Source organism: Acanthochromis polyacanthus, chromosome 14 (genome assembly GCF_021347895.1).
Source record: "Acanthochromis polyacanthus isolate Apoly-LR-REF ecotype Palm Island chromosome 14, KAUST_Apoly_ChrSc, whole genome shotgun sequence".
Classification (NCBI taxonomy): Eukaryota; Metazoa; Chordata; class Actinopteri; family Pomacentridae; genus Acanthochromis; species Acanthochromis polyacanthus.
The window spans coordinates 32,824,110-32,844,912 of NC_067126.1; the positions used below are offsets into that span (position 1 = coordinate 32,824,110).

General features: G+C 42.2%; 1 protein-coding gene across 1 annotated transcript in view; it reads left to right on the forward strand.

The window, feature by feature from the left end:
- LOC110948990 (ATP-binding cassette, sub-family C (CFTR/MRP), member 4) overlaps nt 1-20,803 on the forward strand; it is a 41,427-nt gene that overhangs the window by 14,682 nt on the left and 5,942 nt on the right. Inside the window, 8 exon segments of the mRNA XM_051959251.1 lie at nt 146-292; nt 5,924-6,003; nt 12,186-12,336; nt 13,001-13,120; nt 13,630-13,740; nt 13,875-13,975; nt 14,691-14,882; nt 18,258-18,413. Coding sequence (XP_051815211.1) covers nt 146-292; nt 5,924-6,003; nt 12,186-12,336; nt 13,001-13,120; nt 13,630-13,740; nt 13,875-13,975; nt 14,691-14,882; nt 18,258-18,413 — 1,058 coding nt within the window.

Here is a 20,803-nt window from a genome sequence, read left to right on the forward strand (position 1 = left end):
TTGAAGAAATAAAAGTAATGAAATGGAATAGAGTAAATCTGTTTTTTAGTTCTTCAGTATGCTTAATGTTACCCTAAACACATAGCTTATCCTGGTGTAGGTACAGTTCTGTGTGTGCTGATGGTATTTTCTGTGCATTTGTCAGGTTTAACAGCCACTTCAGTGGTGTTTGGCTTCCTTCGCTGCTTGATCTTCTTCAATGTCCTTGTGAGCTCGGCCCAAACCCTACACAACAGCATGTTTAGTGCCATCTTACGGACCTCGATGCGTTTTTTCGACATCAACCCAATCGGTAAGTGACTCGCCGGCATTTCCAACTGTCATTTCAACAGCTGAGAACTTATTTATAGTGTGGTCAGTGTCATATTAGGATTATGAGATTTTAACATCTGGAAGGACCCGCTGTGGACTTATTGTTGTAACATCTCGCCACTAGAGAGCAGACTGTTACTTACTTTGTCACGATTTCATTCACTTACAAACACCCGAATGCTTTCCCTTCAACAGCAAATAGTTTGGCATGACAGTTAAGTTCCATATCATATATTCATTTACAGTTTTAAATATTTCTACTTATTCAAATATTTAAAATCTTTATCCCATTTAGATTTCCATTTATTGTTTAATAATAGGATACACAGCTGATAAATATTAATTAGACAATTAAATATCTGTAATAACTGTAAATTTAATTTAGGATTGTTTGCTGTTAGGTTATTAGGTTTAGATTTTGACTATGAATACACTGATATGATAAAAGTCACAGCTGGGAAGTAAAGCCTGTATGACCGAGAAGTCAATTCAGCCAAAAACTGTGTGATATGACTTAATATTTATCCATAATCTACTCAAAATGAGCAAAGAGAGTGCTATCTTTTTTTTATTGTGAGCGTGTACAAAAAAGCAAACAATCAGATTGAATAAATACTGTTTGCAGTAGATCTTGGTCAATGTTGTGTTTGGACTATAGAGCTGTGTAAATACAGACATATTTGTCTTGCGCGCTGTATCAGAAATTTCGATTATTTCATTAGCTTTGTAGGCTGTAGCTGCCGGGTCAATGGAGTGGGCAGATGGACATGATTTTAAAAGTGAGCAAACACTCCAAATATGTCTGACTTTACTCAGGGAGGGCTGCTGCTTTTTTTTCTTTCTTTTTTTTTTAATATGTAGGTTAATTTTGCAACACCTTTTTAAATAGAAACCAAAAAAGCTGAGAGGAGAGTTCAAGATTTGTTTTAATTAGCGGCAAAAATGTGTTGCTCTTTTTGATATTTTATCTCTTCTGGTTTTATTGCATTAATTAAAGGCCTCTGTTAATTAGAGAAAGTAATGTCACTGCAATCTGTCATTCATATCCAAAGTCAACTGTCAAGTGGCCCACTTTGATAACTTTAATTTTTCTGGATCATTGTTCACCTGTCAGCAGATAATTACTCAGCCTAATCTCTTCATAGTGACATGCGTGTACAACACAATCAGCTCGGGTGGGAATTCTCAACAAGAAGGGAACTTGTATCTGTATAATGAGTCATAATAAGCTGGTAACACAAGTCTAAATATGATTTGAGGGTGTTCAGGAGCTTGCGGTTTCTGCTGGCATTAGAAGTGGGTGTAGCGACGAAGCCTTTCCTTTGCAGAGCTGTGTCTGGAGCAAACACCACATGTCTTAATCTTTGACTTTTTGTTTTTCCTGCTGCCGTCGTGTTACGCACTGGGCTACCTGACAGCTTATCTGGGTGTGCCTTGCTTGGTAATCTATGCACAGGAGGAGAACAAACACTTTGAATAATGTAATAATCTGTTTAATAGCGCAGCAAAGGAGAGGCTTAACAGACACTGCTATCTGATTGCTGTTGTGCTGCTATCAGTAACCATTGTGTGACCAGTCCAGTCATTACAGCTTGGCCTCCAAGCTGGCAAACAACTCTGTGTTTGACTGGATTTATAGACAACTGTCTGCTGTAAACTGTTCTTTTGTCCCATGTGCAGTCGACTGTAGATTAAACATGAATATGACCATATTTTTTTATCTGCACAATATAAATAAGTTTTTCTATTATTTTTTCCTTCCTCTTCTGCTGTGTGTTTTTTCAACCCAATCATCCCCTTGAGTAAAACCTTAGAAAAAAACAACAGCTCAAAGACGTCTGTTGTCAGCTCTGCCGGTTTCTCTTCTCTCTGTCTTAATGTTTCGCTTCTGTCTAAACAGTTCTTTCCCCCTCTTTTTTTTTTTTTAAACAATAACTGCCACTTTCATCACAGCTTCCACATCCACTCCCGTCTTGCCGTAAGTGTGAGTAATTTGTAACTGCGCGCCCATGTGCTGTTAAGGATGTGACAACTGTTTACATGTGTAAGTGATAGGTGCGCCGTCGCTGTTGCTGAACAGGCCCAGTGTTTGATAGCTGTCCACAGAGTTAAAGGTTACCATTTCAAGCATCAGCGCACAAAGGTCTTATTTGTTATTCTGTGAAGGTCGTTTATAACAAAAGAGTACAGCTGCGGCGAATTATGATTGATGGAGAAGCAATGTCGCACTCCTCTATCTGCCACTGAATGTGCCATTTGAATCTGTGTTTGTGTTATCTTTTGTGCTCTATAGAAATGGTTGATTTCCAAGTTGGTGCTTTTGTTATTAAAAACCTTTATATATATTGTAACAATGCTGTTTGATAAGTTTTTAGATAGCCGGGTGATTTTTTTTTTTTTTTTTTTTTTTGGATAGAGAACATAAGCAGCTCTGTCCTCCTTTTGTGTGAATTTATACCAGTTTAAATATTCATGTTGCTCAATTTTAGTAATATGGACTGTCTTATTACAGCTGTTCATCCAAATGTGATCCAGTTAGAGCAGCACAGACAGCGGTGGATGTGTTGAGCTGATGTTGATCCCTGTAATTTAGTGTCATTGAGTGGGCTAATCCCCTCAGAGACTGCAGGCCAGGGCTTCAGCTCATCAGCACAGTCAAGGAGTGGAGTTTCAGTCAACACACACACACACACACACACGCGCGCGCGCAGACACACACACACATCCACATCTGCCGTCCTCGTTTCACATCAGCATAGTGGGCCATCTCAGAGCCGGGTGTCACTCACTCGCTGTTGACGCAGGGAACATTAGATCTTCTGTAGTCAGTGATGTGAGATTCTAATTGTGTCTACAGAGGCAATGTTTTTAATGTCTGTATTTCAGGTCTGGGATGCAAGAGTGTTAAGAGTGAAGTGAAGGAAGTACTGCAGAGAGGATGATGATATCGAAGTGTGTAAATTGAATGTGGAGATGGAGCCGTGTGTGTGTGCAGTATGGCTGATAGGGCTCCCCCTCGCTCGGCACTTCCACTATTTAATTGCATGAAAGGGAAGGAGAGGAGATTGCAGGAGCCTGGCGGTGTGAGCGAAGAGAATGGATTTAGAATGTATTAGTATTGGCAGCAAGGCGCCGGCGGTGGGAGGCTGCCCCAGGCCTCTGGGCCCTTCATGGAAGTGCAGGTGAGCTGTGCCACCTCCAGCCTTGGCAGCCCCCTCCCCAGTATTCCTTCATTATCACACTTGCCTCACTGAAAGGCCCCACCAACTGCACTGGGGCCCACACATGGAGCGGCTCTGAGTCGTCCCCTTATCTTGATGTTTACAGGGAACAGCGATTTGCCACACGTCCTGCTCGAGCCGGACCCCACTGTTCCACTTCTTTAGGAGTGATTGGGGGCCCTGCTCACCTAATATCTCCACCTAAGAGGCCACCTTAGTTGGGAGGGCTTGATATTTCTTGAGCCTGAAAAGTGGTGCAAATCACCCCTGGAGTCTTCAAGCATGAGAAATTGTTTGATACTAATGCTGCTGATATCCTGAAACGTCTATACCCCTCTCCACACAATAGGTGATATTGTTGACAACCACCCAGAGTGATTGAAGCCATTGTCCCACACCGATCTTACCTCATAGGCATTTCCATGCAGTGAATGTCTTTGTGTAACTGCATCACCGTAATGTATCCCCTCTATAGTCTGTGCACGATGAAGATGGGTCTTTACTTCATCCCCTCTGAAAGTCTGTGTTAACTGAGCCTCTTGTCAAACAGCTGATGGCTGACTGATGTTCTCTGCTCTAACACCCTCTAACCATGGTATGATGTAACCCGCAGAAACCTATCCTTTTCTTATTGGCATTGTTTGTCAGATATGCATGAATTTGGGTCATCTATGGCTTAGACAGTAAAATTACATAAAATATTATTGGAGCTTTCACAAACACAGTCTGACAAGTACTCCCCCCATTCCCAGACTAAAGCAGCGATATTCTACCCTGGTATAGTGGCAGCTCTACCCCCTTGCTTGAACCCTCCCCTCGGGATGTCTGTATGCTAAAGGGGCACTCACACTGTGAATAAGATTAGTCTGCCTCCGAGTGTACAACATGCTTACGCCACTTGACTTTGAATCAGTACTGATTTGGAGCATTGCTGGGTTGTTGCGGGGAATAATGCTCTGGCTAGGTTTATGCAATGGCTGTTATGGGGAGCCCGGCCTCGTCTGCATGCATGTTTTTAGGCGGGAGCGGCATTTTGGATAAAGCTGTAAGCTGCTTACGGCCGTGGAGAGAGGTGATTACAGGGCCCACCTCCATAGGACCGACTCAGAGGCTGGGAGGCAACTTTTAGGTCAGCAGTGCCATGGCTGCACCACGCCTCCAGAGTGCCATACCTCCACATTCTGCCAATATGCCGCTCCTCTGTTCCTTTCTCTGTACTTTTACCAAGTCCCACCCTGTTCCACGGCCTATTCTGTGGGCCAAGATAAACTCATCTGCATGCTTGTGTGCTTGGTTTTACTTTATCAGGGCTTGTACCCTATATTTGTGCTTTATTTACATTCTCTTTAGACAGATGTAATTGTTTGCTTAGCAGTGTGCCATGATGAGAGACAATTGATTTCTTAAGTGCATTATGACAAATTATGACACCAATTTGGACGCACTTTGTCAGGGAAAATACACTACAGACGTACAGCACATTCGCAGCTTATTCGTGCCTTTTAACGTGAGCCCTGCTATAGCTGCGGCAATTCTGGCACCGCTGTGGTACTTGTTGTCTGCCTCGGAGAGTCAGGCAGCTTCCTTCGGGGACAGAGATAGTAAAAGCCTTTCTGTCTTGCCTGCCTTTAGGAAGTGTACTGTGGGGATTGGCTATCACTGACCCTGCAGTAAACAGTGTGTGAAAGCAGCTGGAGTGTAATCTTATGTGCTGTGGGATCAGAATAGGGGAGCAAAGTTACTAAAGGAGTGACAATAAAGGGCTGCCACAGCACCTGCAGAGCACCAGCCAAAATAATGAACACCTGAGCAGATTGGAGGCAACTCAATTAACGTCACAGACACTGCCAGTCAGAACATAAAGGCAGGTACGCAGCTTCTGTTGCCCTTTTGTTACCAAACAAAAGGTTCCCTCACGTATTCAGCCAAGAGTAGGGCAGTCTTTATGAAATGCTAGACAAATAATGATTCATTGTTTAATCTAGATAGGCCTGTGTTTTCCATCTGATATCACGCTCAATGTATAAGCTCTGTTCTATTAAATTGGAAGGGACTTTGGTAACAGTTGCTCAATGGGAAATTTAAATCAACAAAAAAAATAGGCTTCTATGGGTGCAGAGTAACAAATGGATCAAGCATATCTATATTTGAGTTTGATTTGTTGTTCCAAATGCCATATGGGATTAGTCGAAGTAAGAGCTGTAAATTACATTACATGATAAATACTCACTTAATTTTTCAGCTCACTTGAGTGCATTAATTTTGAATGCACAATGGCACAACATCTTTTTAACTAATATGACTAAATTCTGCTGTCAAATGTGTGATTCCATTGTGCAATTCTTTACTCTGGTCTTGTCTTAATCTGTTTCTTTTGTGTTGTTTCTCAGGAAGAATCCTCAACAGGTTTTCGAAGGACATTGGTTACCTGGACTCCCTGCTTCCATGGACGTTTGTGGACTTTATCCAGGTGAGTCTCACCTCGGCAGGTTTGGTCGCTGGCGCTGCAGCATGGGGAGGCCATTTCATGCCTGGCTAAACCTGCTTTGTGGTCCGGGTCCCCTAATCTGGAAACAATTACTGTAGGATTACCCGCCAGCGCGGCCCAGCGCCTGCACAGATTTAATAAAAGTGTGCACATAGGCTGAGGGCGTGGCTTCCTCGGTGTGACACAACAGAAGTGGCATCTTCAGGGAATGTGTAGGGAGACTAAGCAAGTGATTGGGAGAGAAAAAGGCACCAAAGAGGAAATAAAGCCGCATGATGATGGGTCAGATGTGGAGGCTGGGGAACAGTGAGGAGGCGGCGAGGGTGTGGCGAGGATGGTGTGTTGAGTGGCAAAGAGGAAAAATGTGTGAGCAGCAGGCATGCGATGTGTTTGCAGGAGTGGACCTGGGAGGGGGACAGGTCAGTTGGAACAGATCCTGAGCAGGACTTTCGCCTCTCAGCACAATTCACCTAATGCTTTACAGCCTTAGTGGCCTGGTCGCCAAGGGCCACCCTGATGCATAGCCAGGTTAGGTTACCAAATGCCACCCTGCCACCGTGACAGCCATCTCCCACGAAAGCCTGCGGAGATGAGCCAACTCATGCACCTAGCGCCACAAAGAAGGGAATGTTCGCTGCACAATTCGAGGTAGAGGAGCAGGCGTGGCTCCTTGGTTCGGGCCAAAGAATAGAACAAAGGCGCGCTGAAAATGAATCCCCCCTCCACAATGCCTGAGTGATGTTTGTGGCAGATACCCATCTCACGGTAGACAAAAGCCATCTTAAATGCTGAAAGCACAAAAGATCATACACACAAAAGCTTTTTGTCTGCTATCGTTCTCCTCATTTTGATAATAAGGTGAATAATGGTTAAAGTAAAATAATAACTTTGTAGAGGGCCCATAAGTCCAACTGAAAACACAGGAAAATAGACTAAAAAATGGACTTTTGTTGCTCATATACAGTACTCACTGAACTTCATATGCGACTCATCTGTTCTGTCATATTAGCAATTACCTATATTATGACAAACGTAGAAAAAATAGTGTTTAATAAGTGAAGAGAAACCTTTGCCAAAATAAGACTGGATGTACAATGTGAACATTGTTTCAGTCAGTCTTTTGCTGCAGCAGACAGTGGGAGGTGATTATGAAAGTGGACAAAGGTGGCATCCTCTGGACAAAACACTTTTGTTTGTGCCGCGTTCAGCTCTTGTTTGCAGGTGTCTCTCGTGGACCCGTCTTTAATGCTTTCAGGAAGGACGATTTTCCCTCTTATTATCAAAGTATTAGCTGTACAGAAAAGCTGCTGATCTTGACCATTGTTGCTCATTCGTAGAGGGACATTTCCCCATAGTCATTGTTTAAATGGTTGTCAGGGGGGAATAAAGTGAAACTTCATAAACAATGCCCTAACTGGTTTATCTCTCTCTATGGAGAGAGGCCGCTTCTGTGCGGGGATTTGTGCCTGAGCCTCCCCTTTTATGGTGGAGTAAGCACTTCACAGCCCTTCAGCACTGCCCCCATGCCTGCCTAACAAGGGGATTCCCTCAAGCTGGGGGAACCTGCTTACACCCCAGAGCCCTATTTTTTCACAGGTCTCATTTAGTAGTAATTTAGTATATTGGGAAAAAAGGCTCTTTCTCCCCCCTCTTTATGGTCAGGGGGACAAAGACAGAAATGTCAATTAAAAACACCTCAGGCTTTGGGGACTGTCAGCTTTTGTGCGGACTTGACCTTTAAATCCTGGGTTGCCTCTATTTTCACAGAGGGGGCAGAGGAGGAGGCCAAGACAATGAGGGGTGAGTACAGGGGTCTTTCAGTGGATTTTGTGTGAAGGCTCTTGACCAAGTCACACCACTAACTGTTGGGTCTCGCACTGCATTTATACCACTTCTTGTCCACACACGTTTCTCAGGGTTGTTTATGCTCAGACTGGCAGCTACTTTCATTTAAGTGTGACTTATCCTGCTCTTTCTAGTGTCACTGGCATATGAAGATGCATAAACGCTGTGTCATAATTCATAAACTACATATAACAATCATCGAGAGGGAGAAAACAAAAACGGACACAAACCCTGCACAGAAGGACCGACACACCAATGCAGAGCAAAAAATGGCTATTGTCTCAAAACACTGGCGGGTGGATCGTTGTGTGACTCTCTATATTGTGGCACATTGTGTGTCAGGCCTCTTCAGTGGCTTTGTGGGATATGAGAACTGCTGACGTAACCGTGAGTGCTGTAGGATGGGATTTCACCGGCTTTCTCTGCTTCTTTACCACGCTGGTGACAGAAGAAGCGAAGAATGCACTGGCTCCAGGCATTAGAGGTTAGCCTGAGAAACGCAGAAGACAGTCCGGTGTGGAACTATATAGCCTGTGCCATACATCCCCTCTGAGCATTGTTTTTTATGACGGTGTCATTGTCTTCCCGCACAAGGGTGAAAAATACACAGAAAGGTGAGAAGGCTCGAAATCGCTGTTCTGGTTGTTTTATTCACTCGCTTGATGAATCGGTGCAAATGGAAGCCGAAAACACATGAAAACAACATCGTGTGGGTGAGTGTGTGCTTATGGGTGTAATTAAGTGGCCACTCAGCAATACCACACATGGTCATTTGATGGCGAGCATCGGCCAGCAAAAGCTTCCAGAGTGTGTATGTGTGGTCTCCCATGATGCTGCGGTCCAGCACCTCAGCTGCTCTGACTCAGACATGCAGGCCAGACCCAGGAGCCTGGGAACTTGCATAACAAAGTCCCAATCTAATCTAGAATCTCACCTCATACCAGTATGACGAAGATAATGAATTCTGTGCTTTCTGTGACTTTTGTGCGTGTGAATTGTTTTTTTTTTTGTTTTTTTCTTGTGTGTTGTTTTCAAGAGAATGAAGCAATGACCGAATGAATGAATTTGCCGGACACTAGTGATTTATAGTAGAGAGTGAGAGGGTCAGAGAGACCGCATTTCAAAGCCTTTCTCTTATTTCCAAAATGGGGTTGGAAATCAGCAGCTTGACTGAGCCCAAATAAGTGACTTCTTTTACCTTTTCACAGCACACAAAGGCCTAATCCTAGGACTACTTGAGCCACCAATGTAGACAGCGACTGAGACCACCACAGTATGTGTCAGACCCTCCTCACCGCACACAAAACACATTGACTGCAGCTTTATGAAGTGAAAACGGCCCAGAAAGGGAAAATGTGAAGGAGGTGTCCACAGTCATTTCTCCCAAAGAAAAGCCACAGCATCTGGGCATTTAATGCTAAAATAAAGCCCAAACACGGAGCAGAATGGATTGGGTCACTCGTATTGTTCCAGAGCCAAAGTGGAACAGCCCTGTTTTGTTTCAGTACCACTGACCCTTGCGACTTATTGTGCCGCCCTGTCACGGAAAGTGTGGAGTAAAAAAAAAAAAAAGAAGAAAATTCCAACTATGACAGAGGGCTTCTTTTGAGAATTTCTTCTTTACCGTGCTCTCCCCTCATTTCCTGTTGTGTTTGCACTTTTTTTTTTTTCCCAGTGGCAAATATTGCTTACTGTCAGTAAATAAAGAGAGGATGAAAAAGGGGTTGTAAAAAGCATAATGATTCCTTGTGTCTGGAGGGATGTTTAATTAAAAGGGAAGTGTTTATTTTCTGCTGTGGAACAACAGTCGCTATCATTGCCGAACACAAATATAGCAATTAACTTCAATTTTCTACATTTATTTGGACATCAAAGAGCTGATAGGATCATAGAGAAAATAAAGCAATTAGGGTCAGCAGAGATCTGAATGGTCTTTGGACACAGCAGTGCGCCCATTTTGCTTGAATGGCTGAATCACATGCGTGCGGTAGCTTTCTTTTCTTGCTAAAGAGCTATTAGTGGTAATTCTTTATTTAAACTGTTTGTATACAAAACCTTTCATCCTTTTATCCACTTTTATGTGCAGCGGGATGTGGCTTTGGGAGTTTACTGTTCCTGTGTGGTTTCATAGGAGATATGGATGTGGTCTGAGGGGGTGAGGTGTGTGCTTGTAGGATCACTTATCGTGGTCATCTGTGTGTAGTGTGGGTGGGGGCCGTGGTGTTCCCGATGCTGACACGATAAGCGCCAAACCACGCAAATGGATCACATCAAACGGGGTCCTGGCGACAGCGGGCCCTGGGGAGCAGGAGGAGGAGGCAAGACTTCTATCTAATGGTTCCTGTTTCTCCTCCGTCCCCTCAGATGACCCCACTGTCAGATAAGCCTGACCGGGCTCAGACCTTTAGCGCCTACCGCTGAAATGGGGCCCAATTAGCATTCAAATTAGCCAACCGGCGAACGTGAATGAGCAGTGTCACCATGTCACCAATCACCAGCTGGGGAGTGAAAGAGAAAACAGCATCCACGATAAGACATTTGTTCAGTTAATATTTGATCTCCTCAAGGGAAGGCTGGATAACATGCAGTAATGGCCCGTGTGCCATCATCTCACTTTGCAGTCTGGTAGCCTTCCATCAAGGCTAAGATTGAAACTTATGTACTGTGAAATTCTTGGGATCAGTTGTGCTCAGTAGCTTCGACTCACAGTTTGATTGTGTGGGCTCCACCACAGCAATGGTTAGACTAGTAATTCCCTCTTATCTGAACTGCAAATGGAATTGAGTGGCTTTTCATCATAAAACTACACTGAAAGTGATCATGCTTAAATGTGTGCTTAAGTGGCAGATAACATCCGTAATTAAGGTGCTAAATTAAATTTTCATCTCTCTGGGCTAGTCTGAGACCACTGAAGGTAACAGTACGATCCTAATCTCCGCGTTTTGGGATTCATCTCTGAGGATGTATCTAATTTCAGGGTGTGAGGTTTCAATTTTATCATGTTTCAATCGAATATGAAATATGTACCACAGTATACCTTCCAGTTAAGAGTAGATGGCCTCACATATATTCAGATCCCTTACTTAAGGAAAGTATCAGTACCACATGGTAAACACACTTCACTAAAACTAAATGTCCTGCATCCTACTTAAGAGAACACCCTGAAGCAGTATCAGCAAGATGTATATAAAAGATTAAAATCAAATGAAGTAAATGTACCTCAAAATTGTACTTAAGTTCAATGATTTATCAAATACAATCAGTTATTTTCTATCCTTGCAATCTGTATTTTGTAATTTTCTAGAAATAGTTTTAAATTTTCTAGATACGCAGCTACTGTTATTGTATTTATTTCCCAATTGTAGCAGAAATATTCATGTCTTACAGTGAGAAGTAGGCTTTTATCAGTCCTGCATGCACAATTTTCCTTGAGTTAAAGTAACTCAAGCAACTACAGAGGTGTAATCTGCAAACTGTACTTCAAGTGTTGGGGGAAAAAAAGTGTTCTTTAGGTGAGTATTACCTATTCAGTTTGTTGAATTACATCTTTTATAATAGCTAGTATAATTTATAGGTATTTTCCAGTGTATTGGTGTAATAAGTACAGTATTGCCTACTAAAATGTAGATACTTCACAGTAGAAATACAAGTACTTCAAAATTGTACCTGATATTTACCACCAGCAGGTAAAGGCATTTTATCTTAATATCAGTCATAATGATACATTATCAGATGCTTTTTCCATTTTCTAAACACAGTGCGGGTGTGTGTGCTTTGATAGCCATCAGACTTACAGCCTCCAGTCCTGTTTAGGCAGCTCTGGTGTCCTGGTCTAGATGTGTCACAGAGCCATTAACACGGGTGATGAGTCACTGTGTTGTTGAGGCCTGTGCGGTCTGAGTGCGATGTATCAGACACCCACAGTGTGGTTCCCAGAGCTCTCTGCCAGTCACTGTGGCCATGGCTGTTGGCTGGCTGCTCTGCCAGGGAGGTTTGCAGGCCAGAAGTGTTGAAGGGAAAGCCCAAGAGAGCCAGGGATATGAGCTGCAGTGGCCAAAGTGGTAAATTCTCACCTGCTACTAAGTGAGAATTAGCGCTGCTATCGTTTTCCTTTCACACTGTGAGTCACATAAGCTCAGTCCCACAACCTGCTGTTACCTTACTTTATGTCGTACAAATATGGCTGAAAGATTTTCTCTTGTTCAGCCTTAAGAAATAGACCTCACTGCTCCAATGGTAGCCCGCACAGCAGCAGCCGAGCTTTTGACTCTGTTGCTATGTGGTGAATATTGTGCTCACACTTCTTCTTTCTCTCCCAGGTTTTTCTCCAGGTCATTGGAGTTATTGCAGTAGCTGCCGTCATCATCCCCTGGATCCTGATTCCCGTCGTTCCTCTTCTTGGTATCTTTCTGTTTCTGCGATGCTACTTCCTGAGGACCTCCAGGGACATCAAGCGTCTCGAGTCTACCAGTAATCTTTTTTTTTTTCCTTTCCTTTTTTGGGGGGTGGGTGGGGGTGGGCTTGTCCATTTGTGACAAGAGACAAAAGCAGACCACAGGAATGCTAATAGACCATTGAAGAAAGCCATGGTCATTATTATAAAGGCTAAAGGTGGTGGTGGCCTATGGCTCGGCCACACGCAGTTTCCTCAAGAGATGGGAGTTCATGACATGGCGTACAATGGGGAAAAATGCCAAGTGGGCATGACTGGGCCATAGTAGGCTTTTAGTTTGTCTATTTTATTTTGAGCTGAGAGTCTAAATGCACATTGTCCAACTGGTTCTATAGAACAAAGGTTCTGTTAAAAAGCTGAAAGGAAACATTTAGGTTTTGTCAAAGGCTTTGTGAGTATAATAAGTAGAAACAAAAGGAAGTGAATTTCGACCTTTCAGTAAATCAGAATTGTTTGGAATCAGAGACGTGTTTAGTGTTTGCATGATGAAGCACATATATTTCACTCCAAACCATGCCAGTAGCTAAGAACAGTGGTCCAAACTCTTCAAAACGGTCCTCAGTTGAGAATAAGGAAAGGATTTGACTTGAAAATTTTAATTGTAGGGGTAAATGCCTTGGTTATCTGGTTTTATAGATGTCTTTCCCCTTGTTAATGATGGTATGATTGTATCTCTTATAGCTCGGAGTCCTGTCTTCTCCCACCTCTCTTCCACTCTCCAAGGCCTGAGCACCATCCGTGCCTTTAAGGCTCAGCAGAGTTTCCAGCAGTTGTTTGACGCATATCAAGATCTTCACTCAGGTGAGGGTAAAAAACAGTCTATTTTACTTAAAAAGTAAAAAATTCAAACCATTAATTTCTTATAAGTTAGATTTTTTTTTTAAAGGTCCAGTATGCAAAATTTAGTGACATCTAGAGGAGAGGTTGCAAATTGCAGCCAAGCCAATATCCTTCACCTCGCTTTTCCATTCCCCTTCTGTGGGTGTAGGAGAGCCTACAGGGACCAATAGAAATGTGAAAGACACACTCTCGTGCTGATGTCTGGTTTGTCTAGCCTGAGCTATTGTAGAAAACAGCCTGTGCAACACAACTGACTCACTTCATCTGCAGATATAAAGGGTTCATTCTGAGGTAATGAACCTGCACCACTTCATTTTTAGGTGATTATACTTTATTGAAAACAATTGTGAACATTACATTCAATATCTGACAGTCCCCTAAGTCATACACACTGGACATTTAATACACATAAAATTAGGCTGTACAGATTACATGTTCTATCTCATCTGTGTGATTGTATTTGTTAACAGAGGCCTGGTTCCTATTCCTGACTACCTCTCGCTGGTTCGCTGTTCGTCTTGATGGAATTTGCTCAGTATTTGTAACCATTACTGCTTTTGGCTGTCTTTACCTCCGTGATGGTAATGTATGGGTTTTGGATACAACATGTACACACACATAGCACATTATTGACCTTTGTGACATTGTTAGTGAAATCGTTATGATGAAGTCATGAATATGTGACTGTGTGTTTACTTTTTGTCTGGTATCGCAGGTTTAGAAGCGGGCGCAGTGGGTTTGGCTTTGTCTTACGCTGTTACACTCACTGGCATGTTCCAGTGGGGCGTCAGGCAAAGTGCAGAGATCGAAAACATGGTGAGAACATTTCCATTTGTGTGGACAGAACTACCCACATTTAAGAATTATTTTTCAAATTTCAATGTCAGTTTCTCACTGCCAATCTTACAAATATAATTGTGACAACTAGGAAATACCCGTTGCTCCACTGGCTACCTTCAGCATTACTTATGATGGTTAACTAAAGGGACACACTATCAATTTTACATACACAGTTAAGTTTACTGCTCAAGCTGTGACAACAGTTGCACAAAGTCTTTTTTTGTCTTTGAAGACATTTTTTTTTAAGTTTACAAAATAATTGTGATGATGCCAATAGGTTTATTTTGACTTGGGCTTTATATTTCAAAGGTTTTTTTTTGGAAGATCTGCATTATTAACTGTAGGTATGAGGTTTTAGGTGGCCATTTAGGAGGTTGTTTTCAATATTTAGTTAATTTGGATTATGGGGACTGTGGGATCCAGAGTAATTAAAACGTGACTTATACTAGAGAATAAATGTCAGGACATTTCTGCATCTTCATGTAAGTCAATACAAAATCGCTGGAACTGCACCACCTATTAATTAGGCTTCTCTTGGAAAAATAGGCTGCCATTCATTCAGTAATAACTATATGACCTAAAATTAATGAAGCAGGCGAACTGTATTTTTCATTTATTTTTAAAGCAGTAAAAAGAGCAAAATTCCATGCAAACAAAACTACTTCTTCTAATATTTATGCTTTTTTTGTAGATGACATCAGTTGAGAGAGTGTTTGAGTATGCAGAGCTGGAGAGTGAGGCGCCCTGGGAGACGGACAAACAGCCTCCCAGTGATTGGCCCAGGACAGGCTCCATCACCTTTGACAGAGTCAACTTCTCTTACAGTGCCAGCGAGCCTTTGGTCCTAAAGAACCTGACAGTTATCTTTGCATCCAGAGAAAAGGTTCTTGTCTTTATTCCCTCTTTGCACGCTTACTGGAGTGCACAGCCCATGACTTGGGTTGATATGCAGCTAGTGCAGAAGATGTGGTGTGATTCTTTTTTTATGTGGCATTATTTTCAAATCAATTATTAAAGGGACACCGTATTGTGCTGCTGAATCTTCAGGACTATACCATTTGTGATTCATGGAATACATATCATGTAATTAAGAGTGTTCAAGTGGATCCATTTGTTACCAATTTGCATTTTGAGCTACCTGACGGTGACAACTGTTTATTCACTGTAAGAGAGAGGAGAGGCCGAGGGAGAGGGAGAGGAAAGCAGGAGGGAGATGGTTGAGGATGATTGAAATTGTGTTTAATGCAGGGGGTGTATTTTGCATGGCTATGGTTGGCCAGGGCGGCTGATTTCACAATGGATGGGTTGATAAGTGTAGAGGCCCTGGCTCTGACAGCCCATGGGAGGGATCTCTGCCGCATGCCACGGGGGTAAAAGGCTTTGTGCATCCTGACGGTTCCCCTGACACCCTTTCACCTGCACCCCACCACCTACAGTACAAAATCTTTTCACTCTGCCCTATGCTGTAGTCATACACTGTACATAATCACAACGAAAAACACAACTCGCCACAACACTACAAAGAGGTTTCCATTCAGAGAGAAAGCACTCAAATAAGGAACATCATTTTTCTCCAAGACTTGGCCTAAACCACCGTCAATGCACAGTCCTCGGTCTTGTATTGTATTATATATAGCTAAGCTGTAATTTCACAACAAGTTTTCCTAGTTGGGTTTTGCTTTACATTCTCTTCAACAACCAGTATTGGTCAGTAGCTTAGAATTTCTTTTTACATTCACTTTCAATCAGGAAGTACTGTGGTACTCTTTAAACTGCAGGTGAAGGATGGATGGGTAGGTATACAAAACCTTTAAAATGCAGAGATAAGAGCGTGGATTCATACCATCAGTAAGTGTTTATTTCTTTTTCCTTCCTAAATAATAGATACAAGCTCTCCTGAGCCTTAATCAAGTACTTGGTATTGGCCAGATTTCCCATACATCAACGAAAGGGGCAGAGCAACACACAGACTTAACCTGTGGCTGCACTAAATGTATGTAGTTTGTTTGTGGCGTGGCTGCTGCAGTTGTACGTTTCCACTTGAATCAATGAAACTGCCTCATCAGGAATGAGAGCAGCATTTAAGCAGTATGTATCCGAGCTGTGTAAAATATAGACCATTCTATTCAGATTTTTGCGTGAGGTGTGTGTGGTGTGGTTCCTTTGCTCAGAAATATGTCAAAGTGTCTGTTTTTTTTTTTTAAAGTGGAAATTGTTAGCTTTTTTTAAAAATCAAACAGGACTTCCACTTTGGAATCTTGATCATGCTGTCTGCATTTATTTGCTAGTTCCAGCTAGTCTGTAGACTGAGGGGGTAAACCTGCAAAACCTTTTCCTTCATGCGACTTTCTTCTACCCTTTTATTATCTATATGTAACCATTTTCAAACTCCTCTTCACAACTTGAAACAACCTTCAAGCCACTTACCAGATTTGGACCTTGCAGTAAAGCAGCCCTGCTTGCTCTGTGTTTTGTGAATTTGCTGCTTGAACGATATTTGGAGCCTCTGTGCATGCAAATATTTCACCACAATAATTCACTCATCACTGCTTTGCAGGGACACTGTTGCTACATCCTGGGCTTAGCTCTGCCCAAGATAACTGATTGGTTTAAATAAATTCAAGCTAGACCGTTTTCCTCTTTGTACCAGAATGGCATGTAAGAACACTGGGCAATTTCACAGGAACTTGTCTATAAACATTTAGATTTCTTCTAGAAGGAGAAAATGAAGGAGAAAATGATATCTGTGCACTGTGTACAGTGTGTGCTGCTATTTTTCGTTTTCTTGCACTGTTACTTCTATTCGCTGTTGTAACATTGAAAATTTCCCCGCTGCGGGATCAATAAAGGTTTAATCTATCTCTCTAATTACAATGAGGTGCTGCCAGACCATTCTCCAGCATTGACACAGTGCTATGGAGATAGGTCTGCCTATGCCAAATCAAATGCCTCACAACAATCACTAAACGAAAGCTCTCTGGCGCTTTTTTGGCCACAACCCAAAACCACATGTGTTCCTGCAGGTGTAGCAAGTAAATGGACACAATCTGCAGCACGACCTCTTTTGCCAGTGGCCCACATATGTTATGCTTTTAATGTTGTGGTAAATCGTTTTTCAAAGTTCCATGTAGGGACCTCTAAATTACCCTGCATTGTTGTTTAGGTTGGAGGCCAGATGACACCTGTAATACAAACCTGCACTCTTTAAAAACATGAGATTTTGGGTTCCGCTGATGGCTCATATGAGAGTATGAATGAAAAAACATGAGGGTTCTATGATCTCTGTTGGTTTAGCCACCTATTTTTTTCTATCTGCATGCTAAAAAAAATAAGAGACAGTGAGTGCCAAAGACCAGGCAGCGGTGACATCAGCCCAGTTTAGTGGAAGAAGTGGTGATTTGTGCAGTGGTGACATTGTTGACGACAACTGGATTTGGAATCTGAGTCTCTTATGGTCTGTGTTTAGCTTTTGGGCAGAAGTCTTTGGAGTAAAATACTGTGAACAGTTTGTTCTTTCCTGCTCATGTTCTTTGTTTAGTTTTCGTCAGCTCTATGTACATTAGCATTAGCACACACCTGTGAATGGCATGATTCCCACCACAGTGATGGCAGGGTGACTGATGTTCTACCACGCACAATAAGAAGTGAGTGAGGACTAGTTTTGATGCTGCTCTTTCATTAGGTCAGCCTCAGTGAGATTTCATGGACTTACTGGGCCCATCCTGACTGGATTACTTACTAAACATGCAAAGAGGAAAAGTAGGAAGTTAAACCTTCTTTAGTGACTTCACCCGTTTTATGAGCTAAAATAAGAATGACACTTTTTTTCTAACCTGCAGATATTGGCACTTATTTAACACTTGGACTTTGAGATGAGCACTTTAATAAATATTACAATGTACCGCTCTTGAAAACAGTCATAAACATGCTTCAGATCCAACACAGACACAATTAATATAGCAAATTAATTGACATGCAGTCATATTGAAATGTGTGTCTAAGCTTAATAATAAAGCAATCACGATACAAGAATATTTTTAGCTTTGAAACTTGGTTAATAAATGTTTAACAGAGGCTTACCAAGGCCTTATCTCAATACCATACAAGGGCTTTCATTGGTGTTTGTCCTTTGACATGGTTGACAATTCAGAAATGAGCTCTAGTGCTATTAATAGTCTGGAGGAGCACAACAAGGTTTTTTCGGCTTTCTTGTTTTTCTGAAATTTTACAGACATAACAATAATTCTCTCCTCTGTAGGTTGGCATCGTTGGACGCACCGGTGCTGGTAAAAGCTCCCTGATCTCTGCCTTGTTCCGGCTGGCAGAACCTGAGGGAAGAATAATGATTGATGGCTTTCTGACTTCTGAGATTGGTCTGCACACGCTGCGCCAGAAAATGTCCATCATCCCACAGGTGCTCCTTTTTAAATTGCCACAATCTTAGCCTGTGTCTTGATCATTTAAACTGAATGATACATTTAAATGCAGTTCACAACATTAGGTATTGGATGCCATCATTTATTGCAGCCACTTTGTTAAACTCTTTGTCCTTTTCTAAAACTGCTAAACTTTTGCTTTGACAGCCTCTGTAAGGTTCTGGGATTCCTCATGATTGAGAAATGTCAGATGAACGATGGTAACAGAAACCTTCATGCTCTGGCCCTTTTTTTAATACGCCTGGCTTTTAAAAAGCTAAAACAAGTGAGGAGAATTACAGTCGTCACTCAGGGGATTTCTGAAAGTGAGACAAACGGATGCCTTGAGACAGTTTAACTTTATTTCCGCTTGTTGAAACTGATACGGCATTAAGAAAATGCCAGCCTGCGGGTGAGTGTCAGCAGAGTGGAGGGAGGGGAGAAGACTCCCACGGCCTGTGCTGTGAAGAGAGCAGTTCCCCATCCCTGACAGAGGATTAGCCCTCTACCCCCCAAACATGGGAAAGCTGCTTAGAAGAAGTCTCCCCCATCCTCACAGTCAGAGTCCCCTTGTACACCGTCACTTAGCCCAAGTCTCAAACATTTCTAGGGTGCAGCCAAGATGCCCAAAAACAGTTTCATTAATGCTTCTCTGTGGATTTGATAGGTTCCTGGCATTGCTACTGCTTCAGATAAAGTTTTACTTCCCAGTCCAAACTAGTTTGAGATGGATGTGATGTATGTTTGATGTGATTTTGTTTACTCTTTCTGTCTCTCCTAGAGGGAGAGACTTCTACAAAGTGGCACGTTACGAGTCAGAACTTTAACTGCACGCCCATCTGTATCACAAACTGGATGGCATGTTCATTATGTAGGCAGTGCTCAGAAGAGCAGAGTTTCTCCGTACTGTGCTCTTAGTTTTACAAACTTATATACGGCGAGAAGTCTCTTGGATTTACACAAATACATCTGAAAGCCTTTTTTATTCCCCTGCTAGACGTCAGAGATGAAATGATATTCAGTCAACCTTTCACGTGGAAAAATATCTTGATATAAATTGCTAGTTGGCTTACTCTTCGTGTTGAATTTTAAGTGTGATATGTATACTATACATTGCCAGTGAGGAGTTTCATTATTTGCCACCTTCCGATTTGATTATGATAAGCTTGTATTAGCATATGGCATTAAAAAAGGATCCATTTCACTTTCTATTGAATTCTCGGGAATGACTTAGTAAAAAATGAATTCTGTGGCAAACAGAGGGCTTAGAATTGGTGGAGCACATAATCGGTCTATGGAAAGCTGTGCTTGAAAGCAGTTTTTCCGACCTAACATTGAATCCTCAATTAAAGTGTGTCACAAAACTAGTTTGAATTGGGACTTCAGCTGGCTTAATGACAAGGTGGTATTTTGGTGACAGAGGGAAAAGCTCATTGGAAGTAAAGAGGTGGAACATTTTCTAAGGCACAGGTAGCAGGGATGAAGTCCTGAAAGCTGTATTTTTCTCTCTGGATTGAAATTGAGCAGTTAGTCCTGAGTCTTCTGACCTACATGACAGTTTGTTGAGACGTGATTTTTGTATTTGAGGCATGCGTACGCTATAAATCTGTGTGCTTCCACACATGAGTGTGTGCTGTATTTTCTCCTCTGTGTTCCCGTCGCAGTAGGAGCCCTGACGCTGACCTGTGAGAGAGCAGAGATGAAGGTGTGGATAGTGAGTCACAAATAGTAGTTTCTGTAACCCTAATGCAGGACACTCAGCCTTTTAGACCAGTCGTGTACTTTACTTTTGCTCCTGGTCTAATCTCACAGTTGCCAGGTGAACATTTCATATCTTGATTTGAGGTCAGATTGATATCTTGAGTAAACTGGAGTTATCGCATTGCCTTGACTATGAAGGGGACACAATGGGAGTATGGAAGCATCAGTTTTGGTTGTGGATGGTTGCCGCTCTGTTACTGTCACATACTCAGTCACATCTCTTTGGAGTTTTTTTTTTTTCAAATGGTCATTACAACCGTTTAAAAGTCATAAATTTAGTGTTATGATTCATAGGAAATCCCAGCTGTTTGTTCACTGATAAAACAATGTTGAAATAATGCCTTACAAAAGCCTTATCTGGAGCAGCTGTGTACCATGAGAGGTAAGAGGCCAGAGAGTCCTCCAGTAAGTGTTCGGTAAATTACCTCAACACTGAAGCAGGATTTATGAATAAATATCTGACCTGACATGAGGAGATGCTGGATTGTTTATCAAGTTTACCACAAACAGAGTGGCGTGTTGGAACAGTGCCTGTGGACTTACAGGCTCCTTCCATTACACTGTAATAAAGAGCTTTATTTGCTCTCTTAAAGATGGCTGTGCGGCTGAACCTTGATACAGGTGCGTG